At 33.5% G+C, this 22,039-nt stretch overlaps 1 protein-coding gene across 8 annotated transcripts in view; it reads right to left on the reverse strand.

Annotated features, from left to right (window-relative positions):
• Positions 1-22,039, reverse strand: part of CSMD3 (CUB and Sushi multiple domains 3) — a 1,408,207-nt gene that overhangs the window by 311,824 nt on the left and 1,074,344 nt on the right. For all 8 annotated transcript variants that reach the window (XM_037802758.1, XM_037802757.1, XM_037802756.1 and 5 more), the window contains 3 exons: positions 9,953-10,144; positions 5,792-5,918; positions 3,871-4,073 (listed from right to left, as the gene is read on the reverse strand). In XM_037802758.1, the coding sequence (XP_037658686.1) occupies positions 3,871-4,073; positions 5,792-5,918; positions 9,953-10,144 (522 nt within the window). The remainder of the gene's footprint in view (positions 1-3,870; positions 4,074-5,791; positions 5,919-9,952; positions 10,145-22,039) is intronic.

The following is a 22,039-nucleotide window of genomic DNA, read 5'->3' on the forward strand; positions in this document are numbered from 1 at the left end:
TTTGCAATAGGTATATATTTCTTCCCTATATGCCTCTCTATTATTAACTTCTAATTGTATTGTCATACATTTGTTCTGGTTCATGGAAGCGATTTCTAGTATTTGTATAGTTCATCATGGACATTGCCCACCATAGGATTCAGTTTTATACATTCCCATCTTTTGATCTCCAACTTTCCTTCTGGTGACATATATGACTCTGAGCTTCCCCTTTCCACCTAATTCACACACCATTCAGCACTGTTAGTTATTCTCACATCTTGCTACCAACACCCCTGTTCATTTCCAAACATTTAAGTTCATCCTAGTTGAACATTCTGCTCATACTAAGCAACCGCTCCCCATTCTTAAGCCGCGTCCTATATCTTGGTACCTTATATTTCACATCTGTGAGTTTACATATTATAATTAGTTCCTATCAGTGAGACCCTGCAATAATTGTCCTTATGTGTCTGACTTATTTCACTCAATATATTGCCCTCAAGGTTTTGTCATCAACCCATTTTTTTTTTTTTTTAATATGGTTTTGTTCACTACCATACATTCCATCCTAAGTAAATAATCGATGGTTCTCTGTATGGTCATATATTTATGTGTTCACTACCTTCACCACTATCTATATAAGGGCATCTACATTTCTTCCACAAGGCAGGAGGGAGAGTCAAAGAAGGCAGAGAGGGAAAAGAAAGAGGAAAAAAAATGACAGCTAGGAAGCAGCAAAAGGAAAAATAACCTTAAATCAAAGTAGAGTAAAGAATCAGACAATACCACCAATGTCAAGCATCTAACATGCCTCCCCTATCCCCCCTCTTACCTGCATTTACCTTGGTATATCACCTTTGTTACATTAAAGGAAGCATAATACAATGATTCTATTAGTTACAGTCTCTAGTTTATGTTGATTGCATCCCTCCCCAATGCCTCCCCATTTTTAACACCTTGCAAGGTTGACATTTGCTTGTTCTCCCTTGTAAAAGAACATATTTGTACATTTTACCACAGTTGTTGAACACTGTAGATTTCACCAAGTTACACAGTCCCAGTCATTATCTTTCCTCCTTTCTTGTGGTGTCTCACATGCTCCCCACCTTCCTCTCTCAACCGTATTCATAGTTACCTTTGTTCAGTGTACTTACATTGTTGTGCTACCATCTCCAAAAATTGTGTTCCATACCATGCACTCCTGTCTTGTATCACTCTGTAGTGCTCCCTTTAGTATTTCCTGTAGGGTGGGTGTCTTGTTCACATAGTCTCTCGTCTGTTTGTCAGAAAATATTTTGAGCTCTCCCTCATATTTGAAGGACAGCTTTGCTGGATATAGGATTCTTGGTTGGCGGTTTTTCTCTTTCAGTATCTTAAATATATCACACCACTTCCTTCTTGCCTCCATGGTTTCTGCTGAGAGATCTGCACATAGTCTTATTAAGTTTCCTTTGTACGTAATGGATTGCTTTTCTCTAGCTGCTTTCAGGATTCTCTCTTTGTCTTTGACATTTGATAATATGATTATTAAGTGTCTTGGCGTAGGCCTATTCAGGTCTCTTCTGTTTGGAGTATGCTGCGCTTCTTGGATCTGTAATTTTATGTCTTTCATAAAAGATGGGAAATTTTCATTAATTATTTCCTCTGTTATTGCTTCTGCCCCTTTTCCCTTCTCTTCTCCTTCTGGGACACCAATGATACGTACATTATTGTACTTTGTTTCATCCTTAAGTTCCCAGAGACATTGCTCATATTTTTTCATTCTTTTCTCCATCTGCTTCTTTGCATGTAGGCTTTCAGGTGTTTTGTTCTCCAGTTCCTGAGCATTTTCCTCTGCCTCTTGAGATCTGCTGTTGTATGTTTCCATTGTGTCTTTCATCTCTTGTGTTGTGCCTTTCATTTCCATAGACGCTACTAGTTGTTTTTTTGAACTTTCGATTTCTGCCTTATGTATACCCAGTGTTTTCTTTACAGCCTCTATCTCTTTTGCAATATCTTCACTAAACTTTTTGAATTGATTTAGCATTAGTTGTTTAAATTCCTATATCTCAGTTGAAGTGTAAGTTTGTTCCTTTGACTGGGCCATAACTTATTACATATTATTACAGGTATCTAGACTAATAATGATAGCATAATAATAGTAATAACTGCTGAGCATTTACTGGATACCAAGCCTGGGATTAAGCTCCTTGCAGACAGATACAGGTTTGCATCCACAGCTCCAGGCATCTGCTAACAGTGTGATCTTGAACAAATCAACTGAGTTCTCTGAACCTCAGTGTATTTATTTGTTAAATGGTGATTATATGCCACATCTCATATGGTTTTATGAGGATCAAATGAAATAATGTATATAAAGCACTTAATGTGGTTCTTGGCACCAAATGAGACCTCTTTCATAAAATGAATGTTTTCCCATTTGAAATCTTAACTTTTGGGAAGCTGTGCAAGCATGTCCGTTATAACCAAGAGGCTGATTTTCATTGACTGATGCTATTCATAATGAATTAACCTCAAGAGAACTTTATTTCAAAAGGTAGGTTTTTAGTCTCAATCAGTAGTGTACAAATTCTTATGCATCTTTAAAGAATATTATAAAGGCAGATTTATTAAAGCTCTGGGATGATATGTATTGTTTCTACAACTTTACAATATTCTATAAATACAATAAATATAAAAACATACTTCCAAATTCACACACACACACAAAATCCTCAATAAATGTTCCCAGAAACACATTTAGAAAGGCCTGTTTCTACTAAGTGAGCCAACTTTGCATTCACAAACACTAGTCTGAAGCACCTTTTAACATTACTGTGTATAGATATTTAATCAAAATAAGCATTTAAATGCAGAACACTGTGTATTACTAACTTAAAAGAAAAGAGTTGTTAGTTGCCAAATTATTATTAGAAACAATAAAAATTGGATGAGAAAATCATATTTTAAAAGTATCACTGTTATGTATATATGTAAAAGTTCAAAATTTTAAAAATGCATTAAAAAAAGAAAAGAAAAAAAGAAAACTCAGCCTCAGGTGAAAAGGTGAGATGCCCAATGTCAGCAATTCATTAGTAAGGAGTTAGGATTTGAATCCAGGCACATATGAAGAAGACTAGTTTCACTATCTTTCCATAGCTATTCCTGGAAATCTTCATAGGTTGTGATTAATAGAATCTTTCCAAGATGATAAAATTAGAAGAGCTATTAATTTTCTCAAAGAGATAATGTGTGTTAGCAATAAAAGTAAAATAGCATTTAAAACTTTTAAGTTTTCATTCATTGTCTCCAACTACTAAACCAAATCCCTTTACAGAACAACATATATTTAGCCACTTAGCAGTGCCATAAAAGGAAAAAAAAACCATAAACATGCATAATTACCTACAGTGAATGATATTTCATTGTTATGGGAAATCTTTAAAAGTAGATCTCAAATATTTTGTCAAAGATATCTGTGAATATATAATTAAGCTCTTTAACAGAAGAAAAATATAATTAGTGAAAACACAGGGTTATTTCTATTGTAGTAACAAGTATTCATTTCCTTCCTTACCTAAAATAAACTTCATATTTTAATATGCTCAGTTTTATGTTATGTCCAGATTGCACACTTCTGTGATTTAATTGTTTCATTAACTGAAGTATTTTAATGCTACCTTTATTTTAAGGATAATTGGTTCAACAATTGGACAAAAGGTACTCATGCCCCAACAATTAATGTAGGAAGTTAACTGTATTCCTTTCTTTTCATATATATTTTATCTTAGCTGCACAGGAATATTTAAGATCACTAAAATTTAAAAATTAAAATTTGAACACTAAATTTAACACGACTATCTAAATAACATATTATGCACTTAAGAAATAGAAAAGAAAATGACTCACTTGAAAACTGAATTGCAAATCCAGATTTACTGATATAAAAATCCGTGTCAAACTGAATGGTTACTATGTTGAGGGTGCTATGAATTCCTTCAGGAATAAGAGATCCACTAATTTCCTTTAAGAGCATCTCATTTTCTGGTGGGCCATCCCAAACTCGGAGTATATCATGCGATGCTTCCGTGTCAAAAGCAAGAAACTGTAGGCTGTGAGAGAATCATTCATTTGTTTATTTTGAACAATGATTAACATTTAAATAAAAAATGGAACAAATGTGCATCTTGGCTTTTATTAAATATTTCTTTTATTTTATGCATTAAAAATGAATGTGTTAATTGTATATATAATCTTAATGACTTTTTCCTGAGCAGGGTAATTTATTTCTTTAGAATATGATTAAATTCTCTGTCACCTTCGAAAAATGCAAAAATTTCAAGTATACATTCTTTTCAGTCTTCATGAATTTTAATTACGGAAATAGCAGACGATAATTACAAAGCCTCGTCTATGTTACAGGCAATGTGCCAATACCTCACATATTTTCTTATTTATTAGTTATAACAATCCAAAGAAGTGGGAACAATTTTTATCTCCATTTTACAACTATGGCAAAAGGGTTTTAGATGGATTAAATATTTGCCCAAAATTTGGCAGAGGCATGATTTGAACTCAGGTTATCTGATTCCATATACTTTGACCATTGCCTAATAGTAAATCTATCCTGATTTATCTAATCTAGACAAAATTAGTGGCTGCTACACAGTATCTGATCCTTTTTGTGCTCATTGCTAAAAAATAGAAATCCAATTATATGCTCAACTCTATCTACACTGTCATTTATATTTGATATTTGAATTATCAGAGCTTTATATTTAATAGCAATTTAATATCAATGTCATCCTTTAAAAAAACCTCACTATTCTGCAGAATTTAATTTTTTTCAAGTTTAATAATTATAATATGTAAGCAAAACAATACATTTCCTGAACTATAGAAAAACAAGCTGGGGATAGATCTAGTGAAGCCTATTTTGAGTTTTGTGACAAAATTTCCTTGAAAAAGCAATATACAATTCACACAACATATGGTAGTATACTTCTCAGTGTGTGATTTGAAGGACAATACTTGTCTTCCAAAACAAATCATCACCACCCAGAAACCTGTCTCAATTTCCATTTATATGAAGTAGCAAATCTTGAGAGTGATACCATGCTAACTAGCTCATATTTCAAGGAGGGTTTGCTTATTAATCCATTCCCAGACATTGCTATCAGAGTAAAACTGGGACAGAGGACATGTGATGGCTTGGGAAACTTGACGCGTATTAAGGAGTGAGGAGACTATGGTTCTGCCCTCATGTAGGGGCAGCAACAGGAAGAGTTGTGGGCTACCTAACTACACTCCTAAGGAAAGAGAAATCACAATTTAAGCTAGAGAAAGCAGATGCTTTAGAAATGTGTTTAAGGACAGGGAAGGTGCTAACAAATAGTTACAGAGTCACCTCCCTTCTATTTTAAGTGTTAGTGAGGCTGAACTTATAATAGTGACCTGAGCAACTTCATACATCCCTAAATCATGCACACAGCACCTTTAGTTGTCAAGGATTGACGGAACAAAGTCTACAAGCAGGAAAATTTTTCAACAGCTGTACCTTTTTGTAAATAACTAGGAAAACTTCCCTCTAACGGGTTATATGAGCTACCTCTGTGGTAGCTCAGTAAATCAGTAAATCATGCTTATGGATATTTTTTCATATTTTAAATACATAAAAACCAGATTTTTCCTTGGCAAGGTTACAGATTTTGAAGAATCTTGATTTTGACTGATATTGTATATAGGGACTGATTATGAAATTCAGATTCCTTCCTCCCTTTTTTTTCCCAGTAAGAAAAACATTAATTTTGAGAAAATGAGATCTGCTTACCTGACAATGTTGCCTGGATCTACCTCAATCATCCATATGCAACGCAGATTATTGTCATATGGAAAAGGATAACCAGGTGACAAGATTCTTCCTGATGATTCTCCTTTAAAACGACCTCCACATTCAGCTGACAGAAAACAATTAAAATTTAAATCACAATTTAATGCTAGTCTTTTAAAAATAATCTATGAATTTCTCAAGATTATATATCTTGCCCATTAAAGAAAGGATTGATTTACTCTCCCCTTGAAAGTATAAATTTGTATATGTTCTCCTTTAAAGTATTAACTGAAGCAAGAATATATTGTGAAATAGAACGATAAGAGTTTCAAGTTACATATCATAAAATATAATAAAACAAATCTAATTGGGGATTTAAAAAAAAGGACACAGTCAAAGACACTGAGTTTAGACATTCAAACATTTTAAGGTATGTTGTTAAATAAAAATTTTAAAAAGGGAAACACATGACAATTTGCTTGCTGCTAGTTGGTTGCAGGCTGAATAATTCATCATCCTGCTACCCCACCTGTGAGAAAAACTAATCTTTGCTACAGTCCCTAAGGCCTTCTAAATTTCATTGTCCTTTTATTCTCCTTTAAATCACTATAAACTCTTTCCCTTTTAACCTCCTAAAAGTCAAAGTGGCATTTTTATTGAATTTCTTACTTCGCTTTATCTAGTTTGGTTTTGATTTAATATGGTTTATAATATTTATAAAATTTCTAAAATAAGCAGAAATGTAAGTATTGTCATGCAATATAATAAAAATTTTATCTTCCAAATGATTCCCAACTCTATACTATTTAATACAATAGAATTTAATACAATGTTTGGAATGATTTTACAATATGGAATGAACTTTCTGTATTGAAGCATTTTAGTTAAGATACTGCTTTACATCTCTAACTCCAGAAACAAAGAAAATACTCTATAATGCATTAAGGATTTGAAATTTCTCCAAGAAAATAAACCAAAACAGAAATAATTTATGTTTTACTTAAATATTTGAAGATAATCCTCTAATATATTTATTCTTGTTCTCTGCACTATTTCTATATTACTTATTCAATAAATAGCCTTTCTGTTTAATTATTAGAAAGAAGGTCAAAGACAGAAAGTTTTATCATTTAGAAGGGGTATGATAACACTAGAATCTAACAGTACAAATTTATAGACTCTATACATATAGGCAAAAGTTTTTCAAAGATTTTAGATAATTACAAATACACACCCATAGAAGGCTAAAGCCATTTTACTTGGCATTACAACATTAATTTATAAACAATTATCTTTTTTTAAAAGTATTAAGAAGATATCAGTATTTAAGATGTCACCATTATTGTGATTTCATTTTTTTTTTTTTAAACAAAATTTTTGTTGGGTATCCCGGAACTATCCAGCAATATTAATTTATTTTGCACCATTTCTTTTATGATTTGTCACTAACATTGGCATATCATATTATTAAAACAGATTTGATATTTTTCCTCCAGATTATTTTTTAATCAATTGCAGGTCAGATTTGAATTTTGTATAATGTGTCTTAAATTTAAGTTTTCCCCAAATTTCTTTGCTATGAATACTATTTGGCATTTTGACTGCAAATGAGACAATGTGATATGCTTTAATACTTCAATTCATATTCTGTCAGAAGGCTCAAATGTTTGTAAGATGAAACGAAATACGGTGTTTAAAGAAGGAATTCAGGTTAAATCTTTCTAGCTATGATTATCCAAAAATTAATTTTTGTTTGAGTAATGCATAAACTTAAGAAACATAAGTATTGAGAAATAATCCAAATAATTTCTTTATCTTGACAGAGGCAAAAATATAAACATAAAAGATATTTAAGGATAATAAGTAAGAAAATTATGACCTTAGACCAGGTGGCCAAACTATTAAGTACTGCCAGTAGGGGAAAATTGATTTATATGTACACAATGAAACAATTATGTAAAAAAAAAAAAATGTATTAAAGGAGTTTGGAAGGAAATAGACAAAACACAAACAGTAAAGGAAAAAAAAAAGTATTGCCAGTAGGAAACACCATCTAAAACAAAATTCCATTTTCTGTCATCATGAAAATCATCAACACCACATACTATGCGTCCAGCTGTAATTACTCATCATCCACGCCCACAAAAAAAAAAAAATTTACCCTTCTGAGGAAATCTTGAGCAGTATCAAGACAGGAACTCTTGATGTGTTATTTTTAAATCTAAATGAATTGATTTAAGTCTAATTAAAATTAGACTTTTAATTTAAATTAAATTAAAATTGTCACCTTATCCCATATCCAGAAAATAAAGAATGTTCAGCTTGATGTTAATGTATTTGTGATTTTTAATTTTAAGGACAGCATGATAAGTCAATATTTGCAAGTTCATAGTTTTGTGCCATTACAACCCTTATTGCTCTTCTGAAAATATTTCATCAAAGAATACAACCTCAAACAGAATCAATCAGTGATACATAAATGACCAGTGCCAATAGGCTGATCCTTGGTCATATTCCAGTATCCCAAGCTTCTGGAATTTCTATTGATTATTATTTTAGGCATCACCCTCACAAACTATTCAAAATTCAGATGCCCTCTAAAAGGAGAGGACTATGACTGCACATCGGTTAAATAAAACCAGATTTTTTTTCCCATGGGAATCAATGTTTAAATAAACCAACCAAGTATCTCATATCATGAAAAACACTACAATTTTTTTTCAAGGCATCTAATGACTAAAATTTCACTTTTTCTATTTGTATTACAGCAAGTTTGGTGGAGATGCCTATGTGGACTTACATCAACTAACAAAGATTGGAATTTTCCACCTGTCTCAAAAGGTTCAGGTCAATTTTATACACACAGGCCTGACAAAGAATGGATTTCTGCCTGATTAATGCCATCAAGAGTAAGAATAAGGAAGCATGACGTGGTTGTTCCCTACTAAGGAATTAGTGTTTTGTTAAAATGGTGTTTTCTTGTGTTGTCATAGTATTCTGGCTTGGTAACTACTTGATCTTTGGAACAGGAGAGAGAAAAACAGAGGTCTCTGTCAACACTTGTCCATCTACCCTCATACTCCAACATACCTAGTCAATCATTAACTGATTTGAAAGATGATAGAAGAGAAATGTCTCCCCAGCAATGCAAAGCAGAGAGAAAATGATCATATTCTGGCTTCATGTAGGCAATATATCTTAAGTCACAGGCTCTCACATGCCACTTCATATTGAAAGTGGTTAATTTTATTATGATTCATACATGTAAAGCAAATGCATTTTCTTGGATTTTTGAAAAATGTACATATAAAGAAAGACTTTGAAGTTATTGAGAATAGTTCACTATTTTTTAATCCATTTTAATTCCAAGACAGGCAGTGTGCCAGTTTGAAACTGTTATGTACCCAAGTAAAGACTATGTGCTTTAATGTAATCTTGTGGGGGGCAGATTTATTAGGGGTGGGATGTTTTGATTAGGTTGTGTCCATGGAGGTGTGACCCACCCAACTGTGGGTGAGACCTTTTGATTAGATTATTACCATGGAGGTATGACCCCACCCATTCAAGGTGGGTCTTGATTAGTTTACTGGAGTCCTTAAGAGAGACACAGATGCTTGAAGATGCAAACAGAAAGATGTTTGGAGATGCTAAGCTAAGGAGATGAAGCCCAGAGTTTGCCTTGGAGAAGCTAAGAGAGGACCCCCAGATGCTTAGAGAGAAATGCCCTGGGAGAACAAGAAAGGAAGCTAAGAGAGACAGAAGCCTGAAGACATTCTGGAGAAAGCCATTTTGAAACCATAACCCAGAGCAAAGGACCTGCAGATGCGAGCTATGTGCCTTTCCAGCTGACAGAGGTGTACCGGACCCATCAACCTTTCTTCAGTGAAGGCATCCTCTTGTTGATGCCTTAGTTTGGACATTTTTATGGTCTCAGAACTGTAAATCTGTAACCTAATAAATCCCCTTTATAAAAGCCAATCAATACAAACTGGAACAGTCAGTAATTTTGAAAATGAAAACAAATCTGTCAATGTGATTTATTCATTAACATGCCTAATTAAAAGTCTTAAGATATTTTTTGTAATGAGTTAATTTCATAGCAAGATAAGGGAAACATTTTCGTAGAAATATTATTTCATGAAAATGTAAAGAGTATCCTACCAATGCAGGAAGGCAAAGGATAGTCCCAGGCCCTTCTCTCCCCTGTCATGCACTTGAGAAGGCTGCTTCCATGGAGAGTGTAGCCTGGATTGCATCCATAAATGATAGTGCTCCCAGCGAAGTGGCCCTGGTCACTGATCTTGTATCCAAATTGTGGAATGCCGGGATCCTCACAATGTGAAAGTTCAAAACCTGTGAGAGAAACATAAATTGATAAAAGGCAAAATGTAAAAGGAGAATTTAAAAACATAAAAATGATTCTTATTTTATTATAATTCTGTACTTTTTCCAAGATGCATTACTCTTTTCATATTTAATTTTGATAGTATACAACAGCCATAGAGAACTTTTTACTTTTGACAATGAGAATTTATATTTTTCAAATTTATCAATAATACCCCAGATCTATATGACTATATCATAGTCTGTTAATCTTCCTGCCTCCTTCAAGTGATTTATAGCTAATATTAGGATCACAAAATCAAAATATGTGAAATCATAGCTATCCCAGTAATAAGAATGTCTATTTGCAAATATAACTTTATACTACTTTACTTTTATAGCATTAGAGGAAAGTGAAATACTTTCATACTTAATATATACTTTATCAAGAGGCAATATAACATGAAAATCAGCTGTAAAACCAGGAAATTAAATTAAGGAATTAAAAATTCTCACATAAAAAAGTACAGAAACTTTTCCTACATTTTGTCATTCTTTGGTATAGAGAGAAAACTTTTGTGTTTCTGAGAAGAGGGACTTTAAATATATTTTTATGAAAACTTGGGATCCAGGGCTAAAAGTATGCCTTGGGTAGTTAATTTTCAACCACATAGATAGTGAGAGAATGCCAGAGAGATCTGGCATACAACCTAATTCTGCAGGTGGTATGTGCTTACATTTTAAGAGAGAATGAGGCCAGATACACTGGAGAAATCTCTAGGTCCTGAAAGCTTTTTACATCTGATTTTCATCATATCACCATAGGGATAAGGATGGGGCAAAACGAAGGCAATGTATTATTATGTACTTAACAACTACTCTGTCTCTGATCCAGAACACCTCATGTGCACACTCAGGGTAAAATTAATAAAGACAAACATTAAAAATTCAACAGTCATAAGACCATACACTTTTAAGATTTTGAATGAACTCGAGAAAGACACTTCATAATTTAATTTAAACCAAACAACCTGATACTATTAATCAAAATCTAAGCTCTTAGCTATGTAATTCTACTGTCTTTAAAGCTTTATAAAATGTGCAAATGTAGGATAAATGACAGAAGGAATGTGCCAAAGATAATTAATGGCAAAATTGGTAATTATAGCTTCTGAGAATAGAGGACTGTAAGAAATATTCTAGATAACCTCAAGAATGAGGGAAATCTGTGACTTTAGACAAATAATGTTGGAGAAAAAGAGAACTTTTATTTGCATCTTAAATTATATGGTGATTTGGGTTTCTTTTGATAGGCACAGTTCCTTGACCAAATTAATGTGGACTTGAACTAGAAAGCAAAAAGCTTCTGTGTTCTCATTGATGACAAATCACTGATTTTCATCATTGACTTCCCAGTGTCAGAACACTCATAAAACCACCAGAACTTGCATGTTTTCAAGTACTGAGGTTTTCTTATAATTTTTGTGTATTGAGAGATACATTAACTCCCAGAGAATATATAGAGTTCCTAGTCTCTTCTAGGGAGTCTTAATCATTTCCTCCTCTGTTGGCCCATACAATCATGAAGCATATTTTTGTTCTGTTATAGCCATCTGTTGATTTTTTTCTCTTTCCCACTGTGCCTGCCCAGCACAAATCCTGGCACATAGCAGATTTTGAATTAATGTTCATGAATGAATGTGAGCTCTTAGAGTTCTTTAGGAAACAATTGATAAACAAACTCAAGTCATGTGGATGAGAAACTGAAATTTGAGAGACAACACAAAAATAATCTCAGGGAATTTTCTGTATGGGTCAATTTGTGACAGCCTCTTTTGAGTGAGAATGTGTTGAAATTAGGAAAAGGAAAAGTGCTTCAGAGACAGAGCTGAACAAGTGGTTAGTAGTTATTAACTCAAAATTGTGACATATAAAATGAGGCATAAAAAGTACATGGTGAAGCTAGTCGGTTTTTCAAACACTGAAGTAACAGCAGAAGCAGTAACTAAATTTGCTTGGCACATTTATTTTTATATATCTGAATACTTACTACATTGAAAACTTACAGGCTCAAAAATTATAAGTTTGAATTCCTTCTACCAGACATAATATTCTGTTTACCATTCAAGATGCAACTACTGTTGTGTGTTACCATATAGCATTTCTCAAAATAAAAATGGAAATCAAGCTCTCTTTTCAAGGTTTATTACCAAATTCCTCCTTCCTTAATTTGAATATTCTGTAAATGTAGTTGGCAATTGCTAGTGATGAGGTAAAATGGAGATATTCATTTTAAATTAGGATAATTTATAATACTTTGCATTGTAGATGAAAATGCACATGGACAATAGTATATAAGCTACAAAGCACAACATAATTTAGTCCAATTTAGTGGAATTATTGTTGCTTATTCATAAATATTCAGAACCGTCTTATATTTATGGAAGTGTTCAGCTGCCAGTCTTTTCATTGAAGAACTCAAATACTTGAAGTTAACAAATAAAGATGTGTATGAAAAATCACGTAAGTATAAATATTCACCATGTTTTGTGAAATTTGATACTTTGATGAAATGAAAATTTCTAGAGCATAAAATGAACTGTAAAAACCTTTTGACTTAATGAATAAGTTAGACAGAGATCTAATTCCTTTCCTAACATCATATGGCATGTTTCTTTTGGAATTTCTAATTTACTTTTTTATAATTAATTTATTTATTTTAATTGTGGAAAAATATACATAACATAAAAATCTTTTAACCATTTTAAGTGGACAATTTTTTGACATTAAGTTTATTTACAGTACTGTGTAACTTTCACCACTATCTATTTCCACAGTATTTTCACCATCTCAAACCAAAACTCATCCTCATTTAGCAATAACTCCCTGTTACTGCTTCCCACTACCTCTGGTAGCCACTATTTTGTTTTCTTTCCCTATTACTTTGCTTATTCTAAGTATTTCATATAAAAGAAATCATACAACATCTATCTTTTTGTGTCTGGCTTATTTCACTCAACTTCAAGGCTCATCCATATTGTATCACATACTAGCACTTCATTTTTTATGGCAGAATAATATTGCATTTTATGGATATACCACCTTTTGTTTATGCATTCATCTGTTATACACTTGGGTGGCCTCCACCTTTTGGTTATTGTGAATAATGCTGTGATGGACATTGATATACAAATATCTATCTGAGCCCTTGTTTTCAATTCTTTTGGGTATATACCTAGAAGTAGAATTGCTAGGTCATATGACAATTCTGTTTAACTTTCTGAGGAGTGCCAAACTGTTTTCCACAGTTGCCACACTATTTTACATTACCACCAACAATGTGCAAGGGTTTCTGTTTCTCACATCCTTGCTATAACTTGTTATTTTCAGTTATTTTTGATAACAGCCATACTAGTGGATGTGAAGTGGTATCTAACTGTAGCTTTAATTTGCATTTCTTTAATAGATAATGATGTTGAACATGTTTTCATCTACTTATTGGCCATTTGAATACCTTCTTGGAAGAAATATCTATTCAAATCCTTGGTTTACCTTTTAATTGGGTTGTCTGTCTATTTGTTGTTGAGTTATAGGAGTTCTTTATATATTTTGGATATTAAACCCTTATCAGTTGTATGCTCTTAAACTACTGACAACCTATTTGAACTAGTAAGACCCTAGTTTCAGCAGTATGCAAACTCTCTACTCCTATGTATCTGTGTCCTTCCCCTTTTATATTATTATTCACTCAGTACAACTTCATACAGTGTATGATCACTAACATAGATTTAAAATGTTATTTTAGACATCTGCCTGTTAAGTCATATAGGGAAGAAAAAGCATTTATAACCAAAAATACAATAATATGGAATTTTATATTTACCTATGAAGTTACCTTTACCAATGTTTTTATTTCTTTTGTGGCTTAGAATTACTATCTAGTGTCTCTTTATTTCAGCCTGAAGGACTTCCTTTAGGATATACTGTAGGGTGACTCTTCTGGTAATGAACTCTTTTAGCTTTTGTATATCCATAAGTGTCTTAATTTTCCTTCATTTATGAAAGATGATTTTGCTGGATATAGTATTCTTGGTTGACAGTTTTGTTTGTTTGTTTTTCTTTATGAACTTTAAATACATACCCCGCTGTCTTCTATCCTCCATGGTTTCTGATGAGAAATCCTTTGGTAATTTATTGGGATCCCTTGTATATGACATATTGCTTCTCTCTTACTGTTTTTAAAATCTTCTCTTGGTCTTTGGATTTTGACAATTTTGCCATAATGTGTCTTGGTGTAAGTCTCTTAGAATCTATCCTGTTTGGAGTTTGTTGAGATTCCTGGATATGTATTATCCATGTCTTTCATCAGATTTGGGACGTTTTTGGCCATTATTTTTTGAAATAGTTTTTCTGCACCTTTCTCTCTCTCTCTTGTCCTTCTGGAACTCCAATGATCTGTATGTTGGTATGCAGGGTCTGCTCATTTTTCTTCATTACTTTTTTTCTTTCTGATCTTCATACTGGATAGTTTTAATTACCTTGTATGGTGGTTTGGAGCTGTATGTATCCCAGAAAAGCATGTTTTTAAACTTAAAACTTAACCCATTCCTATGGATGTGAACCAATTGTAAATAGGATTCTGGTGAGGTTACTTCAGTTAAGGAGTGGCCCACCTCAATCAGGATAGGTCTTTTTCCTACTACTGGAGTTCTTAATAAGCAGAAAGAAAGTCAGACACATAGAGAGAAAGCCACAAGAATCAGGAAGCTGAAATTCAATGGAAATTGGAAAAGAAGGGAGAGGCCAGGAGGGCCACCATTTACACTGCCATGTGACTAAGGAGCCAAGGACCAAGGATCACTGGCAGCCAGCCCCAGAGCACCAGACTTCAAGAAGCAAAGCATCCATTAATGATGCCTTGATTTGAACTTTTTCTCAGCCTTAAAACTGCAAGCAAATAAATTCCCATTGTCTAAGCCAGCCAATTGCACAGTACCTCCTTGATCTGCCAAGGAATAAAACATCTTGTCTCTTCAAGTTTGCTGATCCTTTCTTCTGTATGTTCAAATCTGCTGTTGAATCTGTCTAAGGAATTTTTCATGCAATTATTTTACTTTGCAGGTCCAAAATTTCTATTGGTTTCTTTTTTAATAATTTCCCTCTCTTTATTATTTTCAGATAATATTTTCCTAAATACTTTAGTTCTATATGTATTCCTTTAGCTCACTGAACACATTTAAGACTGCTGATTTAAAGGCTTGGACTAATAGCTCCAATGTATGAGTTTCCTCAAGGATGGTTTCTGGCAAATCCTTTTTTTCCTCCTGTGAATGGGCCATGCTTATCTGTTTTGTTTGTTTGTTTGTATGTGTATTTTATAAATTTTTGTTGAGAACTAGACATTCTGAGTATTATGTTATTATAACTCTTGAAATCTAGTTCTCCCATTCCTCTGGGATTACTAGGTGCTTTGTTGCTGTTTTTGTTGAAGGCTGGAGCAATCAATATATAACTTTTCCAAACTTTTGGTAGAAGGACTGATACCTAGAACTTCCTACCTGGACATCTTCTCACAATCCTCCCCCTCTAGTTTACTTTTAAGTTATGAAATATTTTAAACCTACAAGACTGAAAAGGATAACATAAATTTATCATCTGGCTCTATCAGATTCTAGTATTATAGTTACTTCTGATTAATATTAATTCAGATTTGTATTCATATTAATTAATATTCAGATTAATTGATTCATAATAATATTATTATTAACCAATATATGTTACACAACAAGATAAAGCTTCTCATGTATCTCTCTCCCTTCCCAGAGCTAGTAAATATTCTGAATTAGTTTAGTATTCTTATATATATTTTATACTTTTACTACATATCTATATGCCTATGAAAAGTATGTGGTATGTTTCACAAGTATCTTTACATTTGATAAATTATATCACAATATATATATATTCTTCTGTGGCTCTATATATTGTCCAGCATTGAGTTTTTATAATTGTATTTTCACACACACACACACACACACACACACACTCTCACACATATGAAGTTTATTCATTTTAACTACTCTGTGGTATTTTATTGGAGGCACATACTAAAATTTCTGTATTCATTCTCTAGCTGATGAGCATTTATATTGTTTCTAATTTTTCACTGTTACAGAAAGACTATATGCCTATGTGTCCTTTTGCAAACGGGTAAGTGTTTCTATAGGGCATACACCACATAAGGATCCAAAATTTATTTTGTCCTTAAGAGTCAATCTAAATTTGCTAATTTTCCATTTAACTTCTGTATTGGCCTACTGAAAGAGAAATAGTTAAATCCCTACCTCAACTTCATTTTTGTTCAATTTGTTTTTGAACAAGGACTCTAGGACTTTATTCATAGGGGATGACATCAAATTTCAAGAAAACAATACCAGTAATACAAATAGGGCACATTGTCCAGTATTTAATCATGAATGAGGATATGTAAATTTTATGTACCATAATAAGAACTTTTGAATTGCTAAATAAAAAGGTAAATATACTGTTAATAGGGAATTGAGAATGTATGATAAATAAATTATATTAGAGAAACGTATCTTTTTTGAAAGAACAAATGTTAATAAAAATTTAAATTATAATACAAAGAAACAAATGAAGATTAGAGTGTATCATAATTCTAATCTTTGTGAAATTGCTTGGTGGACTTTGTAATATTTAGAAAAATAATGTTTAGAGCTATATTTAACATTTGGTTATTAAATTCCATTTAGGCCATTACCCTCACAAGAAAGAAGTTTTATTTTAGAATTCTTTATATTTTAATGAGGATGTAAAGAAAGCAGAATGTCAATTCTGCCACCTAAAATTTCACAAGCAGGAAATACTTCAAGATAACACACAATAGCTATGACGATCTTCTTTGATCCAGACACAATAAAGAATATAAAAAGACTAAAGAAAAGATTAAAAAAACAAAAAACTGTTGAAGAAGAATTAAAGTATTCTTTTTTCCCTTCACTAATCAAACTAATAAAAAAGTCACACGTTTATTTCTCACTAGTCAAACTATATCAACCTACCAAACTTTGAAATCACAGACTTTAGAAACATGCTTTAAGAAGACAATTCCTTATGGTTTTGGGTCTATGGAAATTAAGAATTTATTTATTTTTTTTAAAAAAAGAAAAAGCTGATGGAAATGATTGGTATACATTTCCAACTGTTTTCTTTTTTTATTGCTGATACTCTTAAGTCCTGTCCATAAAGTTCCAACTAGAAAATATAATACTGACAAACTTTCCTGAATTATAATCTGTTGGGCATGAAAAACTAAGTGATATTATTAAACATGCAACTTTGTTTCTTGTATTAAATATATTCATACGTTATTCTGAGCTAGTGATATTCACTCTTTACCGAAATATTAATGTTTCTCAACACCTAGGTATTTGGCCAAAGTAGTTGGCACACTCTCAATACATCTAGGAGTAAAATTTTATAGATATTGCAAACAATTGCAAATAATCAATCTACACTCTCCAAAGTTTATGAGAATTTCAATTTCTTCAAATTCTCATCAACACTTAGTATCATAAGACTTTTTAATTTTTTACCAACTTTATGGCAAGCAATAGCATCTTATTTGTTTTAATTTGCATTTCTTTCATTTCTAGTAAGTTCAGCTTTTTTTTTTTCTTTTGTTTGCTGGTCATTGGAGTTTCTTCTTCTGTGAAATTGTCTTTTGCCTATATTTTATTTTTAGGAGTCCTTTCTATACAATGTATTATTCTCTTATGTTCATTGTAAATATCTTCTAAAATGTTATGTCTTTTTTACTTTGTTTGTAGTGTTTTGCTGTAGAGAGATTTTTTTAGTTGTTGTTGATATTTAATGACTTGAGCTTGGTCAGGAAAAGAGAAGCCACGTAGATATTTTGAGTAGCCAAGATTCAATGCAAAAAAAAAAATCGAGGTTCTGACAATTTTGGAAAGACAGAGAGAACGAAGGTCAGAAGATCACTGCTGGATTTCAGGAAATCTGGAAATGCAGGGAAGCCACTGCCATATCCAGCCACCTGCCAATAGCTCACTCCTGCTTGCAACTGCTTGTGGAAAATAACAGCTTCCTCATGTCTTCCACCTTTCATTTCCCTAAGGACTACAATTAATTGGCAGACTTTAAGCAGAGACTTTTGTTGGCAAGAATCTGGCAAATACAGTTCCCAAGTTTTTAGTCTCTATATTCCAAGGGAGTACTTAGAAGTGTAGGGATGCTGTTGAGTGTTAATAGATTTCTGTTTATATACTTTGTGTTTGGTTTTCTAAAACTGCTGGAATGCAATATACCAGAAATAGGTTGGCTTTTAACAATGGAGATTTATTAACTTGCAATTTATAGTTCTTAGGCTGTGAAAATGTCCAATTCAAGGCATCAAATTCTCTGAAAAAAGGCTGCTGGCATCCGGGTCACCTCTGTCACATGGGAAGGCATATGGCAGGCATCAGCTGGTCCTTCTCTCTTCGGTTTTGTTGTTTTCAGCTTCTAGCTCCAGTGTGGGGATTAAGACTCAACCTTGAGTGGGGTGGGTCACATATCAATAACCTAACTGAAAGATCCCACCTGTAAGAGGTATGCACTCATAGGAATGGATTAAACGAACATGGCCTTTTCAGGGGTACATAACAGATTCAAACCACCACATCTTGTTTTAGAAAGCTTTTTCTATCTTAAAGGCATAAATATTCTGCCCCACATTTTTTTCTAAACAAGCTCTCTATGCTTTCATTTCCTACTCTTCTCAGTGGGGATAGTAACAGTACTTCCCTTTTAAGGTTATGCCTTATACCTAGTAGATAACAGATAATAATAGCTGTTATTTTTAACTCATATTTTAAAGTTATGATAACTTTGAAGGTCTGTGTTTACCTTTTTAATAAAATCAAAACTGCTTATTATAGTCCACCTCACTCCTGCCTGGCTTCCAACTTTATCTCTCATTTTACCATTCTCCTTGCTCAATCAACTCCAGTCACACAAGTCAAGCTCAGGCCTATTCAAGCCTTTGCACTTCCTAGTCTCTCTGACTAGAATCTTCTGCTCCCAGATCATTGGCTGTCTCTGGTGATGGTTAGGTTCCTGTGTCAACTTGGCCAGGTAATGGTGTCCAGGTTTCTGGTCAAGACGCACTGAACTGGCTGCTACTGTGAGGATATTTTATGGACTTAGATCACCAGTAAGTTGATTCCACCTATGGCTTATAACATCTACAATCAACTAAGAGAAGTGTCTTCCACAAGAGACATCTTAATCCAATCAGTTGGAGGCTTTAAAAGGAGAAGTGATGATTTCAGCAGTGAGAAAACAGAACTTTCATCTCTACTTCACAGACTGTCCTAGGGAATTCATCATAAACCTTCACTGGAGTTGCCACCTTGCAGCCTGCTCTTAGGAATTTGGATCCACACATCCCCACAGTTGTGTGAGACACCTTTATAAAATCTCATATTTACAGATATCTCCTATTGGTTCTGTTTCTCTAGAGAATCCTCACCAATACACCCCTTCTTATTATTCAGTTATCAACTCAGATGACACCTCCTCTGAGATGGCAACCTTGAACAAACTAGCTACAGTAGCCCCATCCCCTGTACTATCTATCCCATTACCCTGTTTTAAACTATTGTTAAATAAAGTTATCTTATATTTTGTTCATCCATTTATTTTCTATCATCCCCGCTGAAAAGTTAGCTCCACATGAGCAGGAACTTTGTCTTTTATGCTGCTTCCTTTATCCCCCAGAGCATATAACCTTCCAATAGGGAAAGATAAAATATAAACCTATGACCAAATGAATAATGTCAACAAAAAATAAGTTAATTCCAGTAGAGGAGTAAGAGGGAAAATAAGACAGGTGACCAAACAAAAATGACTTTCCTACAATGCAGCCTGCAGAGAGTATACAGTAAATTAAACCAGATTTCAGGAATTCATTCTTGAGATGTGCACTGAGGGGATCAGGAAGTCTGGCTGGGTTATCCTAAAGCTATTCAGAGCAGAGATGTTTAATGGAGATATTGATTTGTTTTGTTCTTCCAACTTTAGAAGAAAGACACTTCTAACTTTAGAAGAAAATGAATGGTGGCTTTCTCTTCTTATGTTCTCCTCCACCCTCTAGGAGGGATAACTATTTATTTATGGACTCATTGTCACAGGGAAATTAATGACTAATTTATATTGTATAAAGCACCCTAAAAATATTACTTATCTGCATCTTTATTTGGGATATTTCAGGTTTCTTGAGGACAAAGTATTCTGAGAAGAATGGAAGAATGGAAGAGTGGTCTGAGCCAAGGAAGAATTTGGATTCCGGGAACTTAGAGGACTGGAAGAGCATGGGATTTCCTAATGGTGGCCAAAGTCTGACCAAATTTATCACACGTGTTTTATATTCAACTGGCATGTACATCCTCACTTAAATTGACTACTCAGACTACAGTTGGGTGAGGAATATACTTGGGAGAAGGGGGGTGTTTCCTCAAAAGATTAAATGATATTTTATTCACAACACCAAAGGATAAAGACTGAACAGATTAGATTTGCTTTGAAAAAATAAAGGAATGGGCATTTGCTGCCTTCATGTGTGTTGGGGCATTTTCATACCTGATATGTACATAATTATTTAATGATGGAGGAAGGTGAGAGGAATTTACTGTTTCCTTAGTACAGCAGAGCTAAATATATTAATAATGGATGGACCAAATGCCTTTCCTTTCTAAGCATGTAGAAATCTGTGGTTTTTCATGGTACCACTAATCATGGAGTTATATACTAATATATTTTTTAATTTATGATCTTTGGAATATCTGTGACAGATGTGCATTGTAGCAGAGCTGTAAACTGTCTTCTCAATTTATCTTCTTCTCTTTCTCTCACTCAATTTATCTTCTTCTCTTCCCGGCAGTAATGTAACCATATCAGATATTATATCATGAAGGAATAAGGCTAAACCAATCATTTAGTCCACAAAAAACTTAATTTTCCATGTTCCCTTGCTGGAAAATTAAGATATAACATTGTGGCCTAGTTTTGGACAGAGATAAGATGTGTGATGGAGGCTCCTGGGAAAGATGTTGCATTCCTGATAAAAGGCACATATGTGATAAGGACTATCCATTCTCCCTTTCTTCCTGCCTGAATATGCCTGCAACATGTCCAGAGCTGCTGTACCTCTCTTTTTATTTATTTATTTATTTATTTTTTTGATTTATTTTTTTTTCACATACCACGCAGTCATACAAAACAAATCGTACTTTCGATTGTTTACAGTACCATTACATAGTTGTACATTCATCACCTAAATCAATCCCTGACACCTTCATTAGCACACACACAAAAATAACAAGAATAATAATTAGAGTGAAAAAGAGCAATTGAAGTAAAAAAGAACACTGGGTACCTTTGTCTGTTTGTTTCCTTCCCCTATTTTTCTACTCATCCATCCATAAACTAGACAAAGTGGAGTGTGGTCCTTATGGCTTTCCCAATCCCATTGTCACCCCTCATAAGCTACATTTTTATACAACTGTCTTCGAGATTCATGGGTTCTGGGTTGTAGTTTGATAGTTTCAGGTATCCACTACCAGCTACCCCAATTCTTTAGAACCTAAAAAGGGTTGTCTAAAGTGTGCATAAGAGTGCCCACCAGAGTGATCTCTCGGCTCCTTTTGGAATCTCTCTGCCACTGAAGCTTATTTCATTTCCTTTCACATCCCCCTTTTGGTAAAGAAGCTGTTCTCCGTCCCACGATGCCAGGTCTACATTCCTCCCCGGGAGTCATATTCCACGTTGCCAGGGAGATTCACTCCCCTGGGTGTCTGATCCCACGTAGAGGGGAGGGCAGTGATTTCACCTTTCAAGTTGGCT

This window comes from Choloepus didactylus, chromosome 14 (genome assembly GCF_015220235.1).
Source record: "Choloepus didactylus isolate mChoDid1 chromosome 14, mChoDid1.pri, whole genome shotgun sequence".
NCBI classification, from domain to species: Eukaryota; Metazoa; Chordata; class Mammalia; order Pilosa; family Megalonychidae; genus Choloepus; species Choloepus didactylus.